Below are 25,895 nucleotides of genomic sequence, written 5' to 3' on the forward strand. Positions count from 1 at the left end.
AGCAAATGTGCCAACAATTCGTGTTCCAATCACTACCCAGAAGTACCTACGGCACTTTAATTAATGCTCCTAAACGCAATGCCTTTGGTCACCCAAATGAAGGTATTCAATTGGAACTGCGACTTGAAAAAACGGAGCTCTCCATAACGCCTCCTAACCTTCCGTTTAAGCGAGAGCACCAACAAGTCTACAGCTCACTGAACTTTTACACTGTAAGAGTAAGTCCTACATATTCAGCGGAAAAATCACCACCCGCCCCAACGAAAAATGTACAACTGTTAGAGCGAGAAACGTCCGTAGAAAATACCACTTAACACTTTCTTGATCACATATTAATGCGCTTTTCGTACCCAATTATTGCAAAGGACAGGCCGTAGGAAACTGCTGGAATTGACACTATGGAAATATGACTCGTGCCATTTCAAATGAGTTTGTTCATAGCGAGCAATTACACCACCGCCATCGCGACAACGGGTGCCAAAGTAGAGCTGGTGTCCTCTACACCAAATTACTCACCAAGTGATCAAAATGCCACCCAAACTCGTCAAAAAAACAGCAACTTCGCAGTGTCGCACAATACTTACCTATGGCAACAAGTGAACTATTCATTCACAGTGGTCAGACATGGTAAAATGTTGTGGGATTAAGCCTTTAGCAAATGATTATTTGAACAGCAGAAGCATTTTCCACCAAAAAGAACATCAATTGGTTCCAAACAATTGCAAAATTTTGTGCAACAATATGTACAAAGATGAGTACTTCAACAAGTAATGCTTGTTTATGCGACGCTGAACTATTCCCTTTTTGTCGTCCATGTCTCCTCCACGATCATCTGATTCATCTGAAACGACAAGCTTCAACTTCTCCATCAATTACGTAGACAGATGCGCAACTGAAAAGCTTTAACAGTCAGCAAAGCTTACAATGGAACCGCGAGAGCGAGTGATCGAAGTACATATGGATGACAAATAAGCACTGAACTACCCACCTCTGCAAACTAAAATAAAAGCTGGTAAATTGACTTGAAGAGGACTCACATACAACAATTTTGGCAATATGCACTACTTCACAAATTCAAGATCACACCCACGCATACAATCAAGGAATAAATGTCATTCATCTAATACACTAAACATCCACAAGTACAATTAGATGCATATGGGGCATTTCATACCAAAATTGGCATCAACACCACTTCGCCAATGCAAAATTGCATCCATGTCTACCGATAGTGGTATACATTACGTTGGCACATACCCCATTTCGCTAACATAAAAATGCAGGCACGTACAAGGCATAATATGCCTCACGCTACAAATACAAAACAATGGTTAAATAGAAATATAGGCGTTTCATATAACTAATTTGGAATTAATGCGATGCTAAAGAACGTGAGTGTGCATTTTAATGAAAAGCACAAAAACACATCCACAAATGGCTACACAGGTAAACGCTCCATTTAAATAGTACAAAAGTACATTTTAACACAAAAGAGAGGCACACAATCAACTTCAACAATATAAGTATACATCCACGCATAATAGCAGGGGTACATACTCGACGTCATAAATACAAAGCTCCAGCTACACTAACCAACATAGGCAGATGCCTACTTGTATCAATGCAAAAACACCCACAAACAACAACAAACGTGTATTCTCTACACATGCCCACACAGTTATATACAACATCCGGCCTTTGCAAAATACGTTCACACATACCAAAGTGATATATAACCCACCTTACTAGTACAAATAACATATCCACATGTGCATGTATACAGAGGCAAATAATCCATTTCAGCACTCTAAACACATCACACGTACTAACAAGCGTGTATACATGTTCACTAATATAAGACACATCCACAAAAATCCTAGGCGCATTCTCTTTTTTGCTAATGCTAGTACACACTTACCCACATACACTTGGGTGTAGGCTCCATTTCCTTAATACAGGCATGCATTAATAAATATGAACAAACGAATAAATCCTATTATTACTACACTTGCCCAGTTCATGCCACACTGTCCAGTCCTCATCGTCCTCGTTTTCACCATACTAATCTAATGCATATAAAACCTCTTCATTTATCTTCTTATCCATCGTGTTTATGGACAGATATTCACCTTAAACGACCTCAACAACCAACACAACTTGCTATGGGAATTCGAAGGTAAGTGCTCAATGTACACGGGTGAGCAGTAAGCACTGGGACATCCACATAAACAAACTGAGAATATGATATAGTAGAATGTTTTGAAGAGTAATTCCTTACCTTACAGCACCTTAGGCAATAATTACTACCTAGAATATTAATGTCGGCAGAAATGTTTAATGCGCAGCCCAAAATGTTTTCTGGTATTAAAGTGATGGGTCTGTATGTATTCTATGCATAAGAATTTACTAGGATTGAAACTCACTTTAACAAACGACTTAAGAACTTTTTTATCAAACAAATCTGAGTGCTAAAAATACAAGGACGTGCTGTTAGTGCGTTGTACTGCTTTATTACCCTTTATTACCCCACTGAATTATTTGTAGGTTTGCATTTAAAGTGGAGCTTCACTCTGGGTCGGCCATTTAGTCCTTCAGGAGGCATTGTAGACCGATCAACAAAAGGGCTGCATACAGCTGGAGGATATAGGCTGGATAACAGTCGTTGTCTGTTTTCGTTGTAAATAAGGTTGAGTTGTGTGCCGACGGTCAATTTTACAATTATTGTTTTGTATCGTAGACGCTGTGACCGAAAGTACTGAGCTAAAGTGGGCGCTGATATCCTCGATTTAAGTGGTATGATAACTAACTCAAACCGTCTCACACCATGGTAAAGAAAGATTGTTGGTTAATGAAGCGCAGTTTGGGTGTGCTCAATGGGTGATTCCTGAGATGGAACGAGTGAATAGTAAGGTGCATGTATTCAGCTGTAGGCTTAAGTAAAATTGAAGAAGCTCGACAACATGGAAAGATTTCATCAAACGAAAAATTATTTTGAATGTATAATTGAGCGTTTAAATCAAGGTTGGAGTGAATGTAATTTTAATGCAAACATATGTAGACAAGCTCGCGTAAAATGGGACAAAGAAGATAGTACAAATCAATCACAGCGCCCCACTGCCTATGAATGTTTTCCTTCAGATTTTACGAGGAATAATGCCAACGAGGCATTTGTCGCATAATGGTTTCGGGCCCCAACCTTTTTACGCCTCTTTTGTGAATTCCCCTTAAAGACTTAAAAGCGGCCTGATATTCACTGATCCCGTGTCAGGAATCTCGCATTTGGCACACTTAACCTGTGTGCATCGAAGCACCAATCCTTCTTCATTGTCTCCAACGCATAAAAAAGCATGACTTAATGAAATGTAACGAGACAGCGCTTATCATGCATCCTCACAATCGCCACACCCATACTGTAGTCTGTCTACCCACCGAATTTGTTTATGGTCTGCGACAAACAGAATAACATCGTCCCAATCTATCATCTTCTACCACTTTATTGCAATAGTGGGTGTAAAAATTATGCTATTATCCGCGATCCCGTATTTGCACATCATCACCACAAATGGTTAATTTCGCCACAGCTAAACTGTCCATTTATCTTGAAGTACTTAGCAATCATGTCCACCACCACACAATAGGTCGGAATATCCATGAGAACTGCACTTTTTGCACAAAACAGAAACTCACACTTTCAAAGTAGCACCCTGATTCATGGCATCACCGTTATTCTGGCATTATGGAAAAAGCAGTGTCAGTGATTCCGTAAATCATCTAGGAAAACCCCCAAAGGAAGACACTTGCTGCGCTACTCACTTTCAACTTTTAACTTTATTTGAGTTCTCGTGGTCTTCTGTTATGTTATCTTTCAAAAATATCACGGAAAATAAGGCATTGGAACAGAAACGAGTCAGAGGTATTGAATGAATTTGCTTCTGACACAGGAAAGGCAATAAAATAACAATACTGTGCCAAGGAAATTGTCGAAAAGCAGTGTCATAATTCTGCTACAGCATCTGAGTGCCACTATCTTTGGCGCACAAGGCAAGCAGAATGAGGAGCTGTACAACAAGCAATTAACAAAACACCAAATAATATTCACTCTCACTTGTGCGAAGAGTAAGCAGAGTCCGACATGTCCTACTACTACATTTGACGAGACCTCTTTGCGCACATTTGGGCATTAGTTGCTGTATGCATTCCAGGTAAGCACTAATAAGCTATTTTGTTTTAACCTTTCCGAGCAGCTTCACCTTTTAAATGGTTTTAAATTAATTTCCGAGCAAATTTGTCATTAACTGCCACACACAGATTCAGGGGTCTTTTTAAGGCTTATTTACAAATACCAAGCCTGCAATTATAGGTTACTGCTCGTTTCTACTCCACTGAATTTCATATATGTCATGGTCTTTTGTTCCCACTGATAAGGACAATTCAAGCTCCTCGACTGCTTGTTACATGCGCTCAATTTCAAGACACCTCAGGCGCTCCAATGTCAGACGTTTCTGCCAGCATAGGTGAGCATGAATTTTCGTTCAATTGATCAGTCCTGCATTCTGATTACTGCAAATGACAAGTTTTATTTTTGATTTACGCAATAACCCGTTGTTTGGTGCAACTCCTTTTGTTGTGGTATAGATAAGAGCATGAAATTAGTACGATCCGTAGGTAATTTATTACATGCATATATTTATTCTCTTTCGTGCACTAATGCCTAGGCTCGTATTTGTATTAGTCTGCTATCATTAACAATTTCCTCCAAGTAATTCTTTCTCTCATTCTTGCTCAGCAGCACTCCTGAGTCATTTCGCCTTTATTTAAAGATGCATGTAAAAAATTTCCAAGCTGTTGCTTCAACTCCAAGGGAGAATTTGACTGACACATGTAGAAATGCGTTGTGTGTGGTAGTTTCATCCATACCAAAATATTTCACGCATTGTGGAAAGTATTCGGCATATTTCTTAGATGCAACCGTTTGCATTAGGAATACAAAGAATAACTACCAATTGATGGAATAAAATAAAAAGATGAAATTTAGGAAGAAAATTGACTGGCATAATGAGGACGCTTTGCTGTTCCAATGCGAGTTTAGCACTACTAAGCTGTTCAAAAAGCAAAACCGCAATCCTTCCCGGGTCGAACAAAGTATGCATCCATCGCAGGTGGCGATAGCGAACATCTTGGAATGTATCAGTGAGGATTATCGAAGTGAACATAAATTCTCGGAAGTTCTTATTTATGAAAACAAATATGATCCGTTATAAAGGCATGAGCTGTCCTTAAAGATTTCAAGAGCTCGGCAAGTGTACGCCATTGTTAACAAAGCAGCACCAACAGAGACCCTAGCTCACGTTTAACATCTGCTTTACCCTTGAATTTGTAATACATACTCAAATGCGATGAAATAATGGAGCCCGTCTACCATGCCATAGCCAACAGCCTCGTTGAGCACTTTACCTGTCTAGCGAAAGCTGCTGCCATGACCAAATTTTGTGCACTGTAGTATCACTCGAAATTTACCCTGCAATTTGGGCGAATGTCCATTTTTTACCTTCCAAACAGGTGGATAATACCATACCATGCACTACTGATGACACTTCCTTCTTTCCTCCTTCCGTACTCCGTACTTAAAATTCCGCCTGTTGTCTCTAATCAGAGGAGGCTTACTTTGTACAGCAAGATGCACCACGTTTTTTATTCTCCAACTCTTTTTTATCACTGACAAAAAAGAGCTATTAGCTTCCCTCGAACTATACCACTTCCCACATTCCTCCAACAATAATGCCTCTCTCATTTTCTCTACGCATCCCGTAAATCGTCCTTTTACCTCATTACTCTCAGCCTCCAGATAATAGATGCTTTGATAGGTTGATACAAGAGCATGGGCGTGACCACATCCAATTAACTGCTGAGGTTACTGAGACATTTTGAACAGTGCTATCCTCAGTCAGACACCAGCATCATGCCTCGTTTCGTGATTCATGTACGACCTCTACCTTGAGTGCCTGTTGCACAAGGACCAGTTTACCCTGCACGAGACACCCGCTGGAATGCTCCATTTCTCATTGTATTCCCATTAGAGGCACTTAGATCACGCATTAGTAGCGAACCCGTTCCACAGGCAAGCGCGTATTTGACAGTTGAAAATTCCCTAAATTTCTTCATGGCAATGTATTGAAATGGATGGACTAGCTCCTTTGCACTGTGTAATTCATCCACATATATAAATGTGCGCATGTATTCATGCGCATATGTCCAAATTGCTTTAAAATGTGCTTTTTATGACATCTCGATCTATTTTACTCCCTACAACAAAGTCTAGAGAGAACTGTTCGATGGGCTAGCCTTCCAATTTTAGTCTCCCGTCTTCAATCTCTGGATCCGATATCTTAGGGGCTGCATAATAAGCGTTGCCATCCGTTGAGTGCGTTAAGTGGTAGGCAGGGCATTGTAGTCTTGTGTTAGCAGCGACCCAGAGTGGGAAGAAGGTGGAAGCACGATTGGTGAAGGGAAGGGATTTCATTTACTGCAAATCAAACAAAGCATTTGTGAGCCGCTAAAGCCTTTTCGCCATGACTGGACAGTGAGTGAATCCAGTCCAACGGAATAGGGAGGGTAACACCACAGCCGTTTTGTTTTGCCGAATGAGACAGTCTGAGGGCATGGAAGTGGGCAGATTTTGGGCAATTTTTGTGCTCACAAATACCTGCGAATTGAAGTTGAGCTGAAAAAGATCTGCTGAAACCCTAATGTTATATAACTTTTAGATGGGTGTCCACTAGTTGAACTTTCTAAAAAAACGACTGATTTGTAGTTTTGCAGAAGTCATAGATCAGTTAGATGTGAGCAAATGTGTCGTGACGCCCTAATGGAGTCATTGTCAAGGCGCGGACAGCACATTTTATGCACTAGTGAACGCCTCATCGCTACTGATAGAAAGTTACCTTGGTAGAGCAAAATGCTTTATTCTAGTGATGTTGATCACCAAAGTTACTGTACGGTATGTGGCTGATCCGCAGTTGAACGTCGAAGGTAACTTACGATAGGAGAACTGAGTTGGTGATTTAAAAGGGGTAAAAGTACATTTTGGATATTAGATGGTGAGGCATTACTTCTTTGTGAGGATATTTCAGTGGGACAGATGGCTCAATTGAAGAACGAATGAAAGCCTTGAGTGGTGCGAGTCTGACTAACTGTTTAAGCGCTTTCATTTTAGTAATTTCAGTTTCGAAAACGAGTGACGCACTTTGATAGATATCTGAGATGATGCCAAGATGACTGACAATGACAATAAATTTGTCGGCTTTAAGGTATGAGTGGAGCAGTTCCTGCCGGAGCAGCGGCAACGTCAACAGCATTAGAAGCGTCGGCGATGGCAAATTGTGATACGGCAGTCACTCCAATAGTGTTGGTCAAATTGGAAGAGATTTGAGCAATAGCGAGGGAGAGGAGGCAAATCAATGTAATCCAGGCCTTACTTTGCTTCTTTTCACTCAAAATGACGGGAAGCTGAGCAACAAAAAGAGGGGCACACAATCAAATTCAACAATATAAGTATACATCCACGCATAACAGCAGGGGTACATACTCGACGACATAAACACAAAATCCCAGCTACACTAGCCAACATAGGTAGATGTCCATTTTTATTAACGCGAAAATACACCCACAAATGACGGTAAATGTGTACTCTCCACACGTACAGACGTAGTTACGTACATCATTTCACCTATGCACAATACGTCCACACAAACCAAAGTGATATATAACCCACTGTTACTGCTTCACTTGCCGAGTTCATGCTGCACTGTTCGGCCCTCATCACCCTCGTTTCTCTCACACTTATCCAATCCATGCAAAATCTTTTCCTCTAACTTCTTATTCATCATGTTTGTGGGAAGATATTCACCTGAAACGACGCTAACAACTAACACAACTCGCGGTGTGAATTTGAAGGCAGACGTTTTATGTACACATGCGTTAGCAATAGGCACTGCGACACCCAATTAATATAGCGGGTAGTTTAAAGAGCAATTTCTTACCTCACAGTACTTCAGTTAATTATTATTGCCTAAAATGTTGTCGTTTGGTAGAAGTGGCTATTACACAGCCTAGAGGACTGCTAGTATTCAGGCAGTAGGCCCAAATACATTCTATCCATATAAATTCACCAAGATTAAAACCCATTTTGACAAACAATTTGGCTACTTTTCTAATCAAACAATTACAAACGCTAGGATCATTGTAACGCATTGTCAATAATGTGCTGTACTTCTTTAGCCTTCGTCATTACCCTACTGCATTATTTGTACGTTTGCATTTGAAGTGGAGCTTAGCTGTGGTTCGGCCATTTAGTCCTCTAAAAGGCAATACACACCAAACAACCGGAAGGGTGTGTACGGCAGGAGAATGTAAACAAGTACCTAATTGCTGTCTGTTTTTTTGTTGAAATCATAGTCTATTTGAGTGGACAACGGGAAATTTCACAGGTGATGCTTTGCATTGGATTCGGTGGCTATTTCCTCTGCCTCCAATGCAGACGCTGTGATCGAAACAACTGAGATAAAGTGGAAGAAGATGTCTTCGATTTAAGTAGTATGATAACTAACGCAAAATGCTGCACACGCTGGTGAAGAAAGATTTCTGCTTTAATGCACACAGGTTGGGTGTACCCAATGAGCGATTCCTAGGATGGAACCAGTGAAGGGAAAATTAATTTTTTAATTCTTGGTACGAATTCACAAAAGAAGAGTGGGAAGATTAAGGCCTAAAGCCATTACGGCATTAAGGTCTCGTTAGGGCCATTCCGGGTGCAACCTGAAGGGAAACGTTCATAGGTAGTATAGTGCTTTGATTGATTCGTGCACTCTTCCTTACCTCATATTACGGAATGCAACGAGGCAGCGCCTGTCATGCAATCTCTTCAACCACCACACTCATGAGTTAATCATTCTACGTACCGAATTTGCTTATGGTCTGCGGTACCCCGAGTGACGACAGCTCAACCTACCATTTCCTACCACTTTATTATAATAACGGCGTAAAAATGGCCTGCAATCTGCGCTGACGTCATCGTATAACTTCGTCACAAGTCTCTGGCTTGTGCTCGCATATTCTTTCTTTTTCATTCCATTTATTGCATGGTAATTTAAGTGGAAACAAGTGAGTGAGACAACAAACTGAACTACTAGCATAATTTTGCAAAAACTGCCGCAAACTACTTTTATTTTGACCTTAATTTGTAGCATCAATCTACTTATAATTACGACAATCATAAAATGCATGAATAGGAAACATCAAACCAAATGAGTTGATTGTGTGCTAAGTCCGCATTTAGCCGACCGAACTGATCTATACATGATTCTCAGTGCGGTCATGCTTTAACTCGTAGCACTTCCACCTTCCCACAATACATAGCCCTTTGTCCGTAAGTGATAAAAGGCGCAAATAGTGAGCTAGATACCAAGACGACTTTCACGTTCATGCCCAGTTAAGTAAACACAATCTTTCGGACTATATGGATTGCTAAACCTTTTAAACTCTGCTCAGTTCAAAAACAACTTATGCCTGTCTGTTTCTTTGGAAGGTGCAATACGTTTCAGCCAGTTTAAGGGTAAAGTAAATTGTAGCTGCCATCATTTACAAAATAAGAACGACCAGATTTTACATAGCTTGCTTCATCCCACCGATTTAGAATGACTGTTTCCAAGTCGATTCTAGAATGGGATTGCCTTAGGGGCAATGCCATGTTTTTGCCATTTTGAATCACTTCATCACCCAAAATAACAAGATAACTCTATTAATATGCGCTAATGTGTTTGCAACCATGCTACTCTTTCACCGCCTCAGTAGTCCATGCATATTGCGTTGGAGATTATTCTACTCTTTCAAGATATTAAAACTTTAGCAGAAACTACGTACCCAACTTTTATGGCAGAGTGGTTTCTTGTATTTCATGTGATGAGACCTGGTTACTATTAGACTGGCTCATTTTACACGAAAAATTACTGGTAAACATACCGATCGAATGGGAGCTTATTTTTGCATTCAATACGATGGCATTTTTGGCGGTACAGAAAAGTGGCAATGCACCAAACTTCGCTAAAACTACGAGTAATGCGTGCCAAAATTAGACTTCCATGCACCATATTAGCCAAAATCTTCTCTGATCGGGTGTACATTCAAAAATGCGTAAGAGATTGCAGGAGAGCGTACGAAAGCGAGCATTTCTAATCATTCATGAGAAGTTAGATCAAAAGCGTTAGACTAGGAATTTAGGCTAAGTTCGGGTCTCACAAATCATGCATGTAGACAGCTCTGGGGTTTAAAATCACTTTTAATCACATTTGCCAAGAAATAAGGGAGAGGGGGCCGTAACTCAGCCATCCATATTATGCTTGCACTGGTGGATTCAAGGTCACTGCGGCCCCAAATGGTCATCACGAAGAGGCGCCTTCTGCTTCCTCTTCAAAAAAGGTGAACTGAAAACTGCTTCTACTCACCCTCGATTTCTCACTAACGTTCCCACTAGATTATATTATTGACAGTATTATTGAAACCTGGCGCATCAATAGGCTGCATCTCGCGATTTGATCCTCTGATTCCGTTCAGGCAGATACTCTTCACTTATGGACGATGTGCTCTCTATAGTTTTAGCACTTAGGTACTTGCCCATCAACTCACTAGGATGATGTTCCTCCGCTTTCACATGCCCCAAAATCACGAAGTCAGCTGTCATGGTGGAGGCAAATCATGATTCTCTAGTCGAGTGTGGAAGAAACGAGGGTGATGAGGTCGGAACAGTGCGGCATGAACTGGGCAAGAGAAGTAGTAACAGAATTCGTTTGTTCCTATTTAATAATACATGCTTGTGTTAGTGAAATGAAGCATACACCTAGGTGTGTGTAGGTATGTATATGCTAGCATTAGCAAAAAGGAGTATGCGCCTGAGATATTGTGTGTGGATGTGTTTTGTACTAGTGAATATGTGTACGTGTGGATGTATTTATATTGCTTAGATGGAGTATTTGCTTCTGTACACATGCACATGTGGATATTTTAATTATATTAGTAAGGTGGGTCATGTATCACTTTGTTTTATGTGAACGTCTTCTTTACAGGAGTATTTTTGCGCTAAAAAATTGGGCACCTACCTGTGGTGGTAAGAGTGGATGCGATTTTGTCACAACCAACACCAGCATTGCACTGGTTGAAATTAACTTCCCCGCACAGTCCCACGTGCGTCTGTATACTGCTTTTTTCAAGGAACTTACCTACTTCCCGTTCTTTTACCTTGCATAATGGAGTGGCATTGGAATAATCTTTTGGGAGTTGTGTTGGATGGGTGGGAGTGGTAAAATGTAGTCAAGTGACTGTAAACGCGTCAGTCATGTATGGACGAAGGTGCATGAAAAAGGGTTAGTAATGGTACTTTTCATGAACAAGTGGTGATCAAAACCACACAGAGACTAAAATTAAGGTAAATTGGACAATAACGGAATGGAAGCTTGCCATTGTTTTACTTAAAATAAGCTGCTGATCATTTGAATGCACTCCTGATTCTCGCTTGGCCTTGTGAAAGCCTCCACCCTTTAGAGCACCTGAATTGCCAAGGATCACTATTTTTTCTCTGCGTTGGGGAACCAGAAAGCATTAGGAAATTGGAATCGCTGCGGAGTAAAAGTGCGCGATTGCCTTTCATTGCACGACTGATGATGGTGCTTAGACAGGTACAGTCACTGCATTTTAGTGTGCGGCAGTTCGCATATTCCTCCTTCATTAATCACCACCGGTGGTAGGTGGGGAAAGGGTGGGAACGTAAGTAGACTATAAGTGAGTTTCGTAGTATGTATTCTCTCAAGTGAGTTTGATCGGCAAAAAGAACTTTAGGCTAATTGGCTGTTACAAGTCATTGGAGAAATCGTGTAGACCCCAATTGCTGAGAGGGAAAACGGCAAAGGATGGACTGCTGTGGATAAAACATTGCCCACTCACAGAATGGATAGTTTCATGTCTCTGTAGGTGGGCACAAACCACAAAGGATTTCTTCCCTTTCTGCTACGGTAGGGGAGAATTTGTATAACTCATTCAGCTTCGCCTATTTTGCAGCTTAATCGGAGTGGACTGAGCAAGTAATGCAGCCCACGCTGTTCCAAAGTTCTCCTTCCTAGTGCTAAGCACATGCCATCACTTTAACTACAAAAAGATTGACAGGGTTTAGAATTTCGCTGCGTGGGCTAGTGTGGCATTGAGGAAATTTCTCCGTACTCTGAGGCGAAACGCATGTGACGTGGGAAGTTCGGACAACGAGATTTCTATATCATGCGCATCTGGATAGTCTGTTGCTACTCATCCGCATAACATGAGACATGCAGTTTAGGCAACAATTCAGGTGAACAGGAGAACTTCAACGAATGATAATGGGTGCACTAAAACTAACAAATGCGTCCCTGATTCGGCTACCTTTCTCTGCAAGACCTCACGACCCCATTAAGCTAATTTTTAGATCAAATCTTGTATACAGGCTCAAGATAAATGAATTCAGACTCTCTTTGGAGCTCACCGTGCTTCACAATGCTTCTGTTGCACCAATCGAGTAGGCGGCAACGCTTTTGCCATTGAAAGCTGGCGAACCCCCACAGGTTGTTCATTGTAGACAAAAGTGCCAGAAATGCTAGAGTTCAGGAGGCCAGGTAGCACCGCATAACGAAAGTTCATTGCACTTCTCGTGCCAGCCTAGTAAGGGTGTCAACCTTGTCATGCATGATGCAACTGCCCGCATTTTGAATTCCGGCAACCACGTAACATCGACTTTGTGAGAGGGAACCGAACCCATCACTCTATGGGGCCTACTAGGGTAAGAAGAGTGGTTTGTAGTCGCTCACCGTAAGTGGACTCTTACAGCTGGAGGAACTTATGATTGCTTACTTATTCCCAAGCCAAAATAACATTATAAGTCCCATTATTTATGACCTATGGCTCTCTTCCCAATTCTCTGAGGTACCATACACGAATGCCCTTCGATTGTGGTTATGATATGGCTGTACCGTCCAGTAAGTGGGCGCATATACAACGATTATTTCTCCGATTGGCGTCCAAACCCGCCAATCAGATGCGCATGATTGACTTCCGTGCAGTGACTGGATGCATGCAGATTGAAATAGCCTGCGGGCAGAATGAAAGATGGAGGGTCCGACGAGTTGGAGTTCGTTCAACGGTACAATAACCTTTCAAGACGGGGTTCCCGTAGGTCATAGCTGGCTTCCCTATAAAACGACGATGGGTACTTGTTTTATTTACATGGACATTTATCCAATGGCGGATAGAGGCAACTCTGTTTCATACACTCACCACACCAATACAGTTTCCCGAAAATACTTATCATTCCAGCCTTGATATTTGTGTTCCGAAATACTTCTACCTTCATAAAGGCTCATTTCATCTCTTGCCTCAAGATTGCACAGGAATGAGTGTACCTTGTACCTGGTTGGACAGCACCCATCCCTGAGTTTACGCATTCTCGGCGCCTGAAAACGACTTTACGTATGACGTTGGTCTCAAAAGCTACCCAAACAGAAGCTGCCGGATCCGCTCGATGTATTATTATCGGAAATAAACGCGTAAACCATACTTATATTTGTTTGTTATACTTGTCGTAGTTCTGCTATTGTTCCCTCTTTTAATAATGTCACATGGTGTGATACATTTCAATGTGGCACTGCGACTACATCGCTTTGACAAAGCTGTGTTCTACATTCTTTGCAATGCTTAAGTGCTAACAGGGTGCGAACTCTATCCCAAAACACTAAGAGGCAAAAGTGTTAACTGACCTCGCCTCCTCATCAGTTGATAAAATGTGAAAGACAAAATTGGTGAAATTTAGTACCTGATGGTAAAGTGATTTCTTTTAATTGGTAAAGCTTGTAGGACCACGTTATTTGGTAAGAAACGTAGACTCTGCCACTTAAGGCGTCTTGGTCCGTCAGTAGCTCCTCTAAATGATGGGTGGTAACTTCGTTAGTGTGTGCTAGGAGGACACTAACTTTCAGCACGCTATTAACCCCCAACGGAAAGCATGGTGTTTCAAGTGCTTGAGCGACTTCTTGAGGGCGAAATAGTAAAACAAACAGCTTCCCCCCTAGGACTCTCGTTCTAGATTTGGTTCACAATACCCCAACTTTGACATCTTTGGTTTAAGATGTCCTTCACATTACTATGCCAGGTTCACCGACCACGCCCTAGTTCAGGCCGATTTTTAGGATCGTTTCTACTCTCAATGATGGAGTCACATCCCATCGCCCTTTCGAGGGGACTCTATTTCGAGCACTAATCACACCAACAGATTTTTTTCGAAAATGCTTACTGTTTCAGCCCTAATGTTTGTGTTCCAAAATATTCCTACCTTCATAAAGGCTCATCTCATCACTTGCCTCAAGGCTGCACAGGAATGCGTGTACCTTGTACCTGGTTGAACAGCACCTATCCCTGAGTTTACGCATTCTTGGCGCCTGACAATGAATTCTCATATGATTTTGGTCTTGAGAGCTACCTAAACAGAAGCTGCTAGATAAGTTCGACATAATACTATTGAGAGTAAACCCATAAACCATACGTTTGCTTGTTGCGCTTCTCGTAGGTCTGCTAATGTTCTCTCTTTTACTAGTATCATATGCAGTATTGCGTTTTAATGCGGCAATATGACTACATCGATTTGACAAAGCCGTGTTTTAAATTCTCTGCAATACTTAAATGCTAACATAATGCGAACTCTAGCCCAAAACACTAAAAAGCAAAATTGTTAACTGACATCGCCCCTCATCAGTTGGTGAAAAGTGAAAGACAAAATAATTACAATTAAGTATCTGATGGTAAACCAATTTCTTTTAATTGGTAAAGCTTGCAGGACCACTTCATTTGGTAGGAAACGTAGAATCTGCTACTTAAAGCGTCTTGGTCCGTCGGTAGCTCCTCTAAATAATAGGTTGTAGCTTCGTTAGTGTGTACTTCATGGAGACCAACTTTCAGCAAGCCATTAACCTTTAACCGGAACCATAGTGTTTCAAGTGTTTAAGAGACTCCTTGAGGGGAAAGTAGCAAAGCAAATAGCTTCTCCTCTATAACCATCGTTCTAGATTTGGTTCACAATACCTTAACTTTAACATCTTCGGTCCAAGATGCCCTTCACACCACTAGACCAAGTGCATCGACCACGCCCTAGTTCGGGCCGACTTTTAGGACCGCTTTGAATTATCGAAACAAAAAATTATTATGTTTGAATGAAAATGTAAATGAGCTTCTGCTTTATTGCGGTTTTGGTTCCCATAGACGAAGGGAGCCCGTGATTAGAGGCATGGCTACTAGAATAACTCATACGAGTATAAGTGAGTTTATTAAGTAGTCTGTGATCTTGGGATACCTTCTTCAATTGAACTGCTGCAGATGCCCTTATTTATTTTTGTCAACCAAACTGAGGAGCGATTTGCAAGCATTATACACCCAATTAATTATTTTACCTTATCTTAAGCACGACCGCTTACGTGATAGAAGATTTAGTACCTATGACATGGCTTTGTTACCCAGTTTACAACATCTTCGTTAAATAGTATCTATTCCACCACCTTGAAAACGGGTCTTCCAAATACTGAAGACAGCATCATGTCACAGCAATTGTAATTATGGAGGAAGTAGGAATGCCGGCATTATTCAATACTGCATTATCATTTTCTAATGCGCCGACTATATTGGATTTTTGGCCAATTAAGTCATTTTTCTCCCAAATACTATGACAACGTGCCACACGTCCCTTCGCACGCTGTTTCCGACGTTAACGCTTTATACTAAAATTTCAAAGTGGTACACTTTCAGTGGTTTGAGAGGGAATGATGCTGTAAAACAAGATTTATCAAATTACGATGGAAGCACCCTATGTTATTACTTCATGAATTTCCCATTTCCGGCATCTCAGACTTATTCGATTAGATAAACATTTTGCGGAACCTTAATCATAAGAGGGAAAAATCGTCCTCATAGCCATGATTTTAGGAGTAAGGAGTTAAAACGCAACGGTATTTAAGGAAGGTAGCTTTTCGAAGTGCTAAGTAGGCAGTGAATTGCTGAGACAGTTCGTTGAGGAGCTCCTTCAGCACTCGCAGGAAGACTTATTGTGTAAAAACCACGGCAAACTAAACTAATTAGAGCGTATTCTGCGTGTCTGAGGGACCGATCACAGAACTGCTCAATCATCTCATAGTAAAATGAATAGGCCTGTTCATGGCATCAAGTGTAGTGCTCTGCACGGTGTTATTTGGTTATTTTACAGATCGTCTGCCTCTAATGCTCTTTTCCACTCAATTTACCCAGTCGCAACTAATCCAAGACTGTTATTTTTTTCTCAAAAGCTTTTCACAACACAGTAATGACTTCCTCACACGCACATCAAAACAAATCATGGGAGTTTATGCAAGGTAGTGGCGCCGATCCTGATAAACTTAAGCGCATATCAACTATCCCCAGACGAGAGCCTTCAAATATGCAACATATTGATTGTTATTTATGCATTTTATGAATATTATCAATTGTGAAAGACTCCTGAAACTTTGTAGAGAAGGAGCAACTCAAACATTTCAAAACTCAAAAGGCGATTTCCTCTTCTTATTCACTGCCAACTTTGGTAGGCACTGCGATTCCCCTTACTGGCATACAGATTAAATTTGAGTGAGAATACACTCTTGAAGGTGTCGTGCAATGCTTTGACTACTTGGTCAACTCAGCATTCCATTTTGCACTTGGGGCTTACTACTGCACTTTCAATCGGTGGCATGACCTCCAGCCCTTTAGCCCCCCTGAAAGACTCGGCATGCTACAATTAACAGTAGCACCGCGAAACTTCCCCGAAGATGAAAGGAGACACAATACTCGGCCACAGTATATGCATTCAACATACAGTGAGGTTTGGGGGTACTAGTATGGCCCAGAGGCTAACCCATCCTGCCAGGAACAATGACTAAGAAACAAATCAGCCCTTTACCGAAACTGACAGTGAGACAATCAACTGAAGCACTGCATGGCCCACCTCCTCCTTTGAGCGTCGTCTTCCGCACTTCCCTAGGTCGGTCTCCAGTGTCAGCCATCACAACGTACTCAGCGCTGAAAGAACACACCCACGAGGCAAACGTGCTAGTTATCAAATTTGCGTGTATTTGGGGAGATACTTGACTGCAACTTCATTGATTTGCCTTAGCAATTCAATTGGATCTGCAGCTTCGTCCAGTTTGGAAACTGGATTTATGGACGGGGAATTGTGCGCGGCGACACGAGTGTCCACAACTGGACGTAGGAACACTGGCCTAAAAGCATAATTATGAAAAGAGAGGATGGGATTGAACATAGGTTAGTGGAGGTAGGTATTTAAGCCTGTTTCGCCTTACCACTTGGTTCTAGCTTCAGAGCTCCACAGCCACATAACTACCTGGGTTCTCTCTGGCTAGTAGGAAAGTGGAGGAGGTATCGGGAGCTCACACTATCGGTATCTTCATGAAGGTACACTAGACAGCTCCATAACAAAACATTTCCAAATAGTTCATGACTAGTGTCCCATCCGTCTTTAGTAGCTTTTCCACAGAACACGTGATTGCAATTGTTGCCGAAGGCAGACATCATTTTCAGCTCTTCTGTTTGGAGTCGTCACTGATCCTCCATCCGTAGCAGATGCACTTCTTCCGCTCCGTTGAGGTTTATCACTTAGCAGAAGAAATAAGGATAGCTGTCGTTTAAGAGTGGATTCGAGTTGGGACCACTGTCATCGCCCATAGGCCAGCCTATCAGGCAAAGGTACAATAGATAAGACTCAAAGCAAATCTTCCGTCAAAACTGAGAGTTAAACAAACAACGTATTACACTGCAGTTAATAGTCATCGCTACAATTGTTCACCGCCAGCATTATCAATGTCATCTAAAATGCGGTTTAAGTAGCAATCCAGTCATGGTATCACCTGTCTTTGAATGGAATCTAGCAAAAATTTGGTTGCTATGATATTGCGCGGTTGTGAGCTGGAGTAATTCATACCATATTATTTTCGTATGTGTGCATGAGCATGTTTAGTAAACGCCGGGCATTTTAAAAGGCAACTTTGAATAAAGAAAGCATAAACTTGCCTAACTTATTCCTTACTCTACTCCAATTTTCCACTTGTAGAAATTAAAGTTTCACCCGTGGTAATCAAGAGTGCTGGGACTATATTCAAACTGGGCTCTCTATGTTCCATTGGTGCCTTATCGTCCAATTGCACCACTTCAATCGCCCAATTACAGTGCTTACACAGCTCCGTTCACCATCCCCACTCGGGATACACAAGTCCTCTTTATTTCGGAATTGCACTTTTGCCACATCTGAGATACTAGAACGATTTTAAGGTTCTTCAAAACAAATTAATGATGCAAACAGAAGAATGGAGTACAGAAGCAAGAAAATCCATCGCATGCAAGTTGTTGCCTTCCTAGAAGAAGGATGTACCTTTCTGAGATTTCTGATGCACCACGGTTTTAAGCGATATAGTGGATTTAAATTACTCTTGAGAGATCGTTCACCTTGATCCTTTGTTGCGCCAAATTGTATTGTATGCTTGTTCTAGATGACTCGACTGTTTGAGTCATCCATTGATTGCCCTTGCCTAGTGTTCATTTCAACGAGCATTTGGTCGTTGTTTGTGATTTTTGGAAGCGGATTTTCCACGAATGGTGCATTATTTCGGTCGTACGTTCAGTCTGCTGGATTACCCCAGCCAGACATCTCACCTCCCAATTATGTCATGCTTCCTTCATCAACTCACACTGGTGATTGTACAGCCAGGTGAGTTGGCTTACGTTTACAGGTAATTCCATTCTGTTTTGTTTGGAAATTACTCTGTATTGGCAAATTGGTGTGGGTGCATCTAATACTAGGTGTGGATTTCTTTTTGTGTAAATGAAATAAACTTTACACCCATACTGGCACGTTTAGATACATTTGTGCACTATTGAAGTAGAATTTGTGTGTTGATGTATTTGTTTTGCGAAATGGAGTGCATTCATATGTTGGTATATTCTAGTATATTTTTACTGAGTGAGATGGGATATACATATTTCTCTCACTCCCTACCATGTACCTGCACTCAGTGTTTCACTTCAGTTCTGGTCCAGCTATCATCTCTATTTAAACAATGTGGTGACACATTTCCGTTTCTCATTCCAGAGGTAAATCTGCTAGAATGATGGCTATGCTGTGAGAGGTGCAAAGCCGCTAACCACAATCTGTGCTTTACACACGCTGTATTGACACCCAGCTTTGTTTGTTATATGGGTTTCCTCAATTTCGTTGATAGCCAAACTCCGTTTGTGGAATTCTACGTTCTTTCTTCTACTTAAGCTGCCTCCTTTTGTTATATCCCATAAATGCACGCTATTTTAATGTTCTGCGTTACCAAATTTCGGCGTGTCTTCTCTACCAAAGCGACTCAACTGATGGCCTGTTGTGCTTTTGTTCTTACATTCTTTGAACCATTCAAAGCGTAAACCATCTGCATTGTGGAGTACTTGAATGCAGGGCTAATGAAAGATAACGATATCTTATCATCCCTCCCACCAATTACTTCCACAAATTCAATGCCAAATTATTCCACTTGTAATTTAGCAGTGATACGTGATCCTAACATTTCTCCTTCCTGGAATTGTAGAGTATTCTTACCAAAATGCGCCCTTATGAGTTAAAATACACCCATATGCATGTTTTACGCAGCTTGCCTGTGTTAAGCTGCCGTTAGTTACAGGTTTTTGGGATAATCAGGGACTGACTATTTGACTGACTGGGTACTAGTAAATTAATGAGCTGGAAAAGGAAGATGTCACTGGCCTAGTTGTGCAGAGGTCTCTTGTCCCTGAATGCCTGGCCCAATAGTAACTGCAATTTAGCAAACTCTAGGTAGATCACACGATCGGCAAACTAGGGATAGTAGCTCCAGTTAGCACTTTGAAACTCATTGTGCGGTCATTGAGAGAGTATGAAAGTATTGAACTCAGTGGCAAATGCTGCACCATTTCCTTTATCCAACTTAATATCAACGCTCAACTACTGACGTGAGTTAGTTGCTATACCGATATGAACGAGGAATGTGTAGACTCTCATGTCTGACTTCATGTGTTTGACAGGTAAGTTTCACGGCTTCTTCTGAGTGCCCTTCAATGCGCAATACCCTTTCTTGCAAAAGACCATCTGTATCGCCTGTGCTAGATGGAGGTATGAAAAGATCGAAGCAGATGGGAGCGTCACCTCTCTAACAACCATATTTGGCAGTATGCTGCAGCCAGGAACCAGCCAATCAGTGAGTGTTATACGATTGCACTGGCAACGCGATGTGGTATAGAGATGGAAGCAGATGACACTCCATTGCTTCTCCTTATCCAAGAAGGGGCTGGGGGAGGCAAGTTCATCCTTCTGAGATGATATCCTTTATGGCAGCAGACCATTTACCAGGCTCCTTCATGCTAACATTTGATGCTCGTTTATGACTACGCACGGAATTGAATCAGTTCGTCACCTTCGTTTCGGAGATAGGCATTGAATTCGGGGTCAAGATGGCGGTTTACGGCGTCATCATCATCACCGTACTGTACAGTGTTTGAAGTTGTCAGTAGGCGTGAGAAGGTGGATTTGCCATCATTATTGACAGAAACTTGAATTCAACCCTACACGCTGTTGCATGCATGCACGCATCAACATGGACGTACAGTCAATATTATATTGCCTATCATCTCGCATCAAGGAATTTTGTGGTAAAACGCACCATCCAGACACTGTTTAAAAAATTGGCTTAAACTCCCCAATGATGGGTAGATGCTTCATGGCGGTTAAGACATCTTGTTTTGGAGTGAGCTGAAGAACTGCGTACTAATAACGCTGTGTGCATACTACCTCAACCTCCTCGAATGTCCACGTCACACTTCATGATGGAGTTGCAAGTCGAACCATGGATAACAGTAGCGTTTGGATCCACCAAATTAAATTGGAAGAGGGCTCTAGGACAGCGGAAGCGCTCGCCACCAATGGTAATCATTCAACCTTCTGGCTGTTTACAGAAGTGTCCTAAAATGGGACCAAAATTTGATATAGTCATTTTCTGCTTGAAATTGAATGCTAGTTTGCATATCCTCTCCTTCTCATTACGAATAAATTCGCCTTCTATTGTAGTGGTAAGGTGTAACTGCGCTCAATTTTGAACTTGACAAGGTGGCTTGTTAAATCTCAACCGAAAAGTCAAGGTGTAGAGTAGCACAAGGAAGTTGACAACCTTTGCATGTTGGAACGGTATAAATGGCAGTCACCAGAGGCCAGGACGACTTCACTTTTGCTACCAGGAAGGCGCAGTAGAGATGAAGGAACACATATGGTTATAAAGGCCACTGTAATGCTAAATCGTACTGCTAACTCCTACAACTTCAAATTTGACTTTATTGTCTGAGCAAAGTACTGAGAGGAAGGTGAATGCATGTGTCCGAAGTGATGCCTTCGAAGGGGGCAAAATCGCATGATGAGATATCGCCTGTAAGACACGATTTATGCGTTCTTATTTGGATGAAATTGGTACACATTTACAATGCGAAAAAAGTATGACCACTCTCAGATGACGAATCTACAGGAGAGTGCTTGAACTCTGAACCGAGTACTCCTGCCTCGTAAGATAAATTGCACACCTCTCTACAATGTACTCAGTGTATGGAACCAAAGGGTTTTTTCGTCTTTGCCCCCATTCAGATGGCATTTTTGCATCCGAATTGACAACTCATGCACAAAAAGTATTTGGCTAGTGAAATGCAGTCCTGATGTTATTGAATCACTACTCGCCTGTCTGACTAACCTGATGTCCTGGACGTTCCACGATAGAGGGGAAGACGTCACAAGACGTCACAGCATTACCAACGGAATCAACTATGCACATGCCTAGGACAGCTACCTTTTGCTAGAGTTGTAGCGCCTTCTTTTGCCATCAAAGGAATAGCGAGTGGAAAAGCTAAATGCTGCTCACAAGCATGCGATTCCGTCGTTATCATCGTCATTGCCTACGTGATATACCTAAGCACCTCAGCAGTGAATGCATGAACAAATCACAGTCCAGTATCATTTAAAAAAGTTGTTTGTGTGACCAATTCACGCAGTGAGGCAAATGCCACACAGCTGACGGTTAACAGAGACTCCTGCGTATTCTGTTTAAATTTTAATTCTATTTTTTAGGCTTCTATCAGAGGCTGATAGTGATGGAAAGCTCTCGTTCACTGTATTGGCGTTGTTTGCTGAATTGGTTCGGATGAAATCTGGTGTTAAATCATTCGAGAAATGGTTGAGTGCGTTTAAAGTATCATCAAAGGCCAAAGGCTTAATGCAGATGCTGAAATATGATAAAAGGACAAAAAATTATTACACCTAGGTCGTCGTGCGGGCAGTAATTGCGGTGCGGAAAGATGCTAAGTCAATATTTCCCCGTCAGGCAGCGTATTTGTAATTAAGTGAACCCGTGGTAAATGTGGTTGAAGCCGCATTCGGTTTTTCAGTTGATGCGGCAGGGGGAGAAGCTGGGGGTGTTGCGCCCAATTAAAAGAGATGTCGGTGGGTAAGATCCGGACATTAGGCTGTAAGTTAGAATTGAAAGCAGTGTCTAAACTGATGAGTGGGCTTCGCGACGACATTGTCAACTGGATAGAGCCTATAGTGAATTAGCAGTAATTTTGAGGCTCTCACGCAGACCGGCGCGTTATCGTAACTGCAGTTAACTTCGCGATTTTGGTCCCTTCAAAACGAAATCACACAAACAAATCGAACTTGGTTGCATCATGTGCAGACTATGACTATTTTATGCAAAACACTTGCGCGCAACTTCCGGGTTGTACAGAGGATAATGAATATAGCCCAAGTAAAATTTTGACCAGTTATTCGATGAATGAATGGGAAAGTGAGGGAAGATGTGTAGCGGTGGCAATGACAGAGTGCAAATAAAAGTAAATGTAGGACAGTTTTGCGCTGAGATTGATTCATTTTTAACAGTATACAGCCGTTAACACTATTCTGCAACATCGATGCACCAGATGAATTGTGTCTTCCAGACGTTACATGGTAGCATAAGTGCTGAGTAACCCAACTTTCTTGGGCCCTTCGACTCAAGCTTGAGTTAAGCATTTATCAATCTCAACGCATAACAGAGGCAGAAATCACAATCTCAATCGCACCCATTATCAACTCCAACGACCCATGCAGAGTTGATGCGATATGAGCCTCTATTGACCAAGTAGCACAGAAAACTCACTGGGAAGATCACTTAAACAAGTAACGCTGGCACGATTTAAGATGACAGAATGAAGTCTGAATAAAAAGGCAGCTTAAAAACACAGGTGTCAGGTAAGAGTTAACGTTATACGGGCTAGGAGGAGAGGGTAACTGTTGATGATGTCATTCGAGGGCAGGGAGGGATCTGTAAAAGCAGAGGTTCTGAGAATCTAAGAACTCAGCTGCATTCATCTTCGGTAAGTCTACAGCCCCTGCGTTTAGTCTGTGCATGAAACCGCACAGGCGACAGTCCAATCTGATTGGTCTCTATGATTCAGAAGTTAGAAACTCTATTGAATCTCCTTTTGTCCGCCCAATCATTCGTTTATTCCCTACTCAATCATTCACCCAATCAGTAGCTACTTTTTGCTTTGACATTTATTCACTTGTCAAACTTTGTATCTCCTTGGCTACTTTGAGAAATGATCTTCAGTGCTGGCTATGCAACAGTTCCAACTTCAGTATTTCGTACGCGCAGACCGACTACGTTCTACTTGTCTCTTGTCTACGCATAGCTCTATGTTTCCTACAAAGGGCAAAGCATGCAATGGCAACGATGGGGCAAAGTTCTGTTCAGACAAGGAACACTGCAAAGATAGGTGACTAATTGAGAAATTACTATTCAAAATTGCCTAAAATGTGCATGCACTTATAAGTTTGTCTGGTGAAATGACTAATACTGTTGTCTGTTAGGAGTGTTGCAAGCTACAAAGCAGCAAACGGCCAGTACGCCTTCTCTACCTGTTCTACCTCAACTCACTTTTTGCACGGTAAACTCTTTAATGTTATCAGTTGGAGTTCCTCGATGTGTTGGTCTCGTTTTTAAAGATGTCTGCGTAAGCACTAACGACTTCAAGGTAAGAACACCTGCTCAGCGCCTTCACTTCGAATATCAGTTTTCCCATACCCTGCGTTCACTAGGAGTTTATGATGTACTTCACACGCGTTGGAACTTAATGCACTACGTACACTCTGCATGCTCACGCTGGTGTGTTAATAACAGCTGGTAGGTGTAACTGCAGTCTTTCGGTTCCCTTTAGGTAGTCTAACCTATAGTTTCGCCCGCGTAAGTGGGCATTATGCCTGCAGTAAGCAAAAATTTTCCATTTCACTCGGTAGATTTCCTTCACAGATAGTGTGGTTATCGTATTTGTTGATTTATACACTCTTCATCAACTACACTTTTTACCATTTTATACTGAGAAACAGATTTTGCTTACTCGTGTGCAGCTACCTTATATTGATGTATCAAAGGTTAGAGACTCACGACAAATGTGCCATGCTCCTTCCAGGCAAAGTAGGCTGCATAGGCGGTGTCATTTTTGTCCAAATAGAGCAAGTAGTCGGTCAATTCACGAATCGACCTGTAGTCATCCACATTAATGAAAGAGTGAGGAGGCAGTGTGCTTTCGTAGTCGTCCTTGAAGGCGCCCAACACAATGGGAACCATATCGTATCTTCACACCATGACGTGTAGAGAATAAATGAATGAATGGCTAAAAAACTCACCAGCATAAGTTGCAAATGAATTGCTAAAGTAAACTGTGACATCCCTATCCTTTTACTGTGCATAAGTGAAAATTGAATACTTTAGGAAACCGAGTGTTTTAGGGTAAAATTGGCTGCGTATAATGCGTGAATTGTCATAACTAACTAAAACAGGTAACAGACGTGACACACAGCTAAACTGGCTCAAACGAAATTAAATTGCGAATAAATCTTTACCGCCGGCGAAGGCTAACGTGCCGTAATGTGAATGGATCCACATGCAGTCCAATATCCACTTTCCCTACAGTGTACGTCATGCCGCTCATATCACATTCCTCTCATGGTCACGTTAGAATATTCAACTCCCAGATACCTGATATTAGCTACCCTTATGGAATAGCTTTGCTCTGCTTAGCGGACAGGTGCTTCAGCCAGAAAAAACATGTCACGGCTACCTAACTTGAGATGATAGAAGAAGTAGAAGGTGGCAGAAATCTCTCATGCTGAACTTTTACGTTGAGGCTGATAAGGCGGCTATCCTAGGGCAGACTTCAATTGCATTTGGCCTAATTAAGGAGGAAACGTCACGCACTGCATGGCATTGACGTAGACCTTTTCCGTTATGTAATTCCGGCAGTTGGAATTCTCAAATGAGAGGTAGAATTTGTAGTTTAGTGAAAGAAAATAAAATGGATCCAAATCGGGTGGAAACTGCGCTCGATTGCGTCCGTATATATCCACCTACACAAAGCAGAAAAAAGAACATTTAAGCGACTTGACACTATTGCAGGCAAGGCAGTACATTATCCATAAAAAAATTAATTTATGGGAAAAAAATCCTTTTTTCTACATAAAACACAACAGCTTGTGTGAAGTATCCTCAAGGCATAAAAGGGTAGGGGCAAGGTACGCATTTATCAGCCATGAATCTCTATGACACAGTGGCACTTATACCAATCCGTACTAAATGTCTATATTTGGTGTAAAAATTAGCCGATCAGGTATTATAAAAGCAAATAAACATTTTACATTATCGTCTATCAGTATCATAAATTCCTAAACA

The 25,895-nt window shown here is 41.6% G+C and overlaps 4 protein-coding genes across 4 annotated transcripts in view; 2 read left to right on the forward strand and 2 right to left on the reverse strand. All coding sequences in view use genetic code 11, as the record gives it.

The window, feature by feature from the left end:
• Positions 1 to 1,844, reverse strand: part of EGR_09420 (hypothetical protein) — a gene marked incomplete at both ends in the record, with an annotated part of 4,193 nt that extends 2,349 nt beyond the window's left edge. The window contains one exon of the mRNA XM_024498669.1: positions 1,827 to 1,844. Coding sequence (XP_024346903.1) covers positions 1,827 to 1,844 — 18 coding nt within the window. The remainder of the gene's footprint in view (positions 1 to 1,826) is intronic.
• A 5,437-nt stretch (positions 1,845 to 7,281) lies between these two features.
• On the forward strand, positions 7,282 to 9,287 carry EGR_09421 (hypothetical protein; the record flags this gene model as incomplete). Its single annotated transcript, XM_024498670.1, has 4 exons — positions 7,282 to 7,307; positions 8,278 to 8,408; positions 8,455 to 8,486; positions 9,243 to 9,287. 4 exons carry the CDS (start codon positions 7,282 to 7,284, stop codon positions 9,285 to 9,287), a joined length of 234 nt encoding a protein of 77 aa, XP_024346904.1.
• A 1,519-nt stretch (positions 9,288 to 10,806) lies between these two features.
• On the forward strand, positions 10,807 to 16,561 carry EGR_09422 (hypothetical protein; the record flags this gene model as incomplete). The annotated part of the gene is made up of 4 exons (XM_024498671.1): positions 10,807 to 10,895; positions 12,503 to 12,592; positions 15,436 to 15,590; positions 16,395 to 16,561. The coding sequence occupies 4 exons, from the start codon at positions 10,807 to 10,809 to the stop codon at positions 16,559 to 16,561; spliced, it is 501 nt and encodes a 166-aa protein (XP_024346905.1).
• A 3,624-nt stretch (positions 16,562 to 20,185) lies between these two features.
• Positions 20,186 to 24,794, reverse strand: EGR_09423 (Glycoprotein 3-alpha-L-fucosyltransferase A; the record flags this gene model as incomplete). The annotated part of the gene is made up of 3 exons (XM_024498672.1): positions 20,186 to 20,477; positions 20,543 to 20,637; positions 24,612 to 24,794. The coding sequence occupies 3 exons, from the start codon at positions 24,792 to 24,794 to the stop codon at positions 20,186 to 20,188; spliced, it is 570 nt and encodes a 189-aa protein (XP_024346906.1).
• Between the last annotated feature and the right edge of the window lie 1,101 nt (positions 24,795 to 25,895).

The sequence above is a fragment of the Echinococcus granulosus genome (assembly GCF_000524195.1).
Source record: "Echinococcus granulosus chromosome Unknown EG_S00147, whole genome shotgun sequence".
Classification (NCBI taxonomy): Eukaryota; Metazoa; Platyhelminthes; class Cestoda; order Cyclophyllidea; family Taeniidae; genus Echinococcus; species Echinococcus granulosus.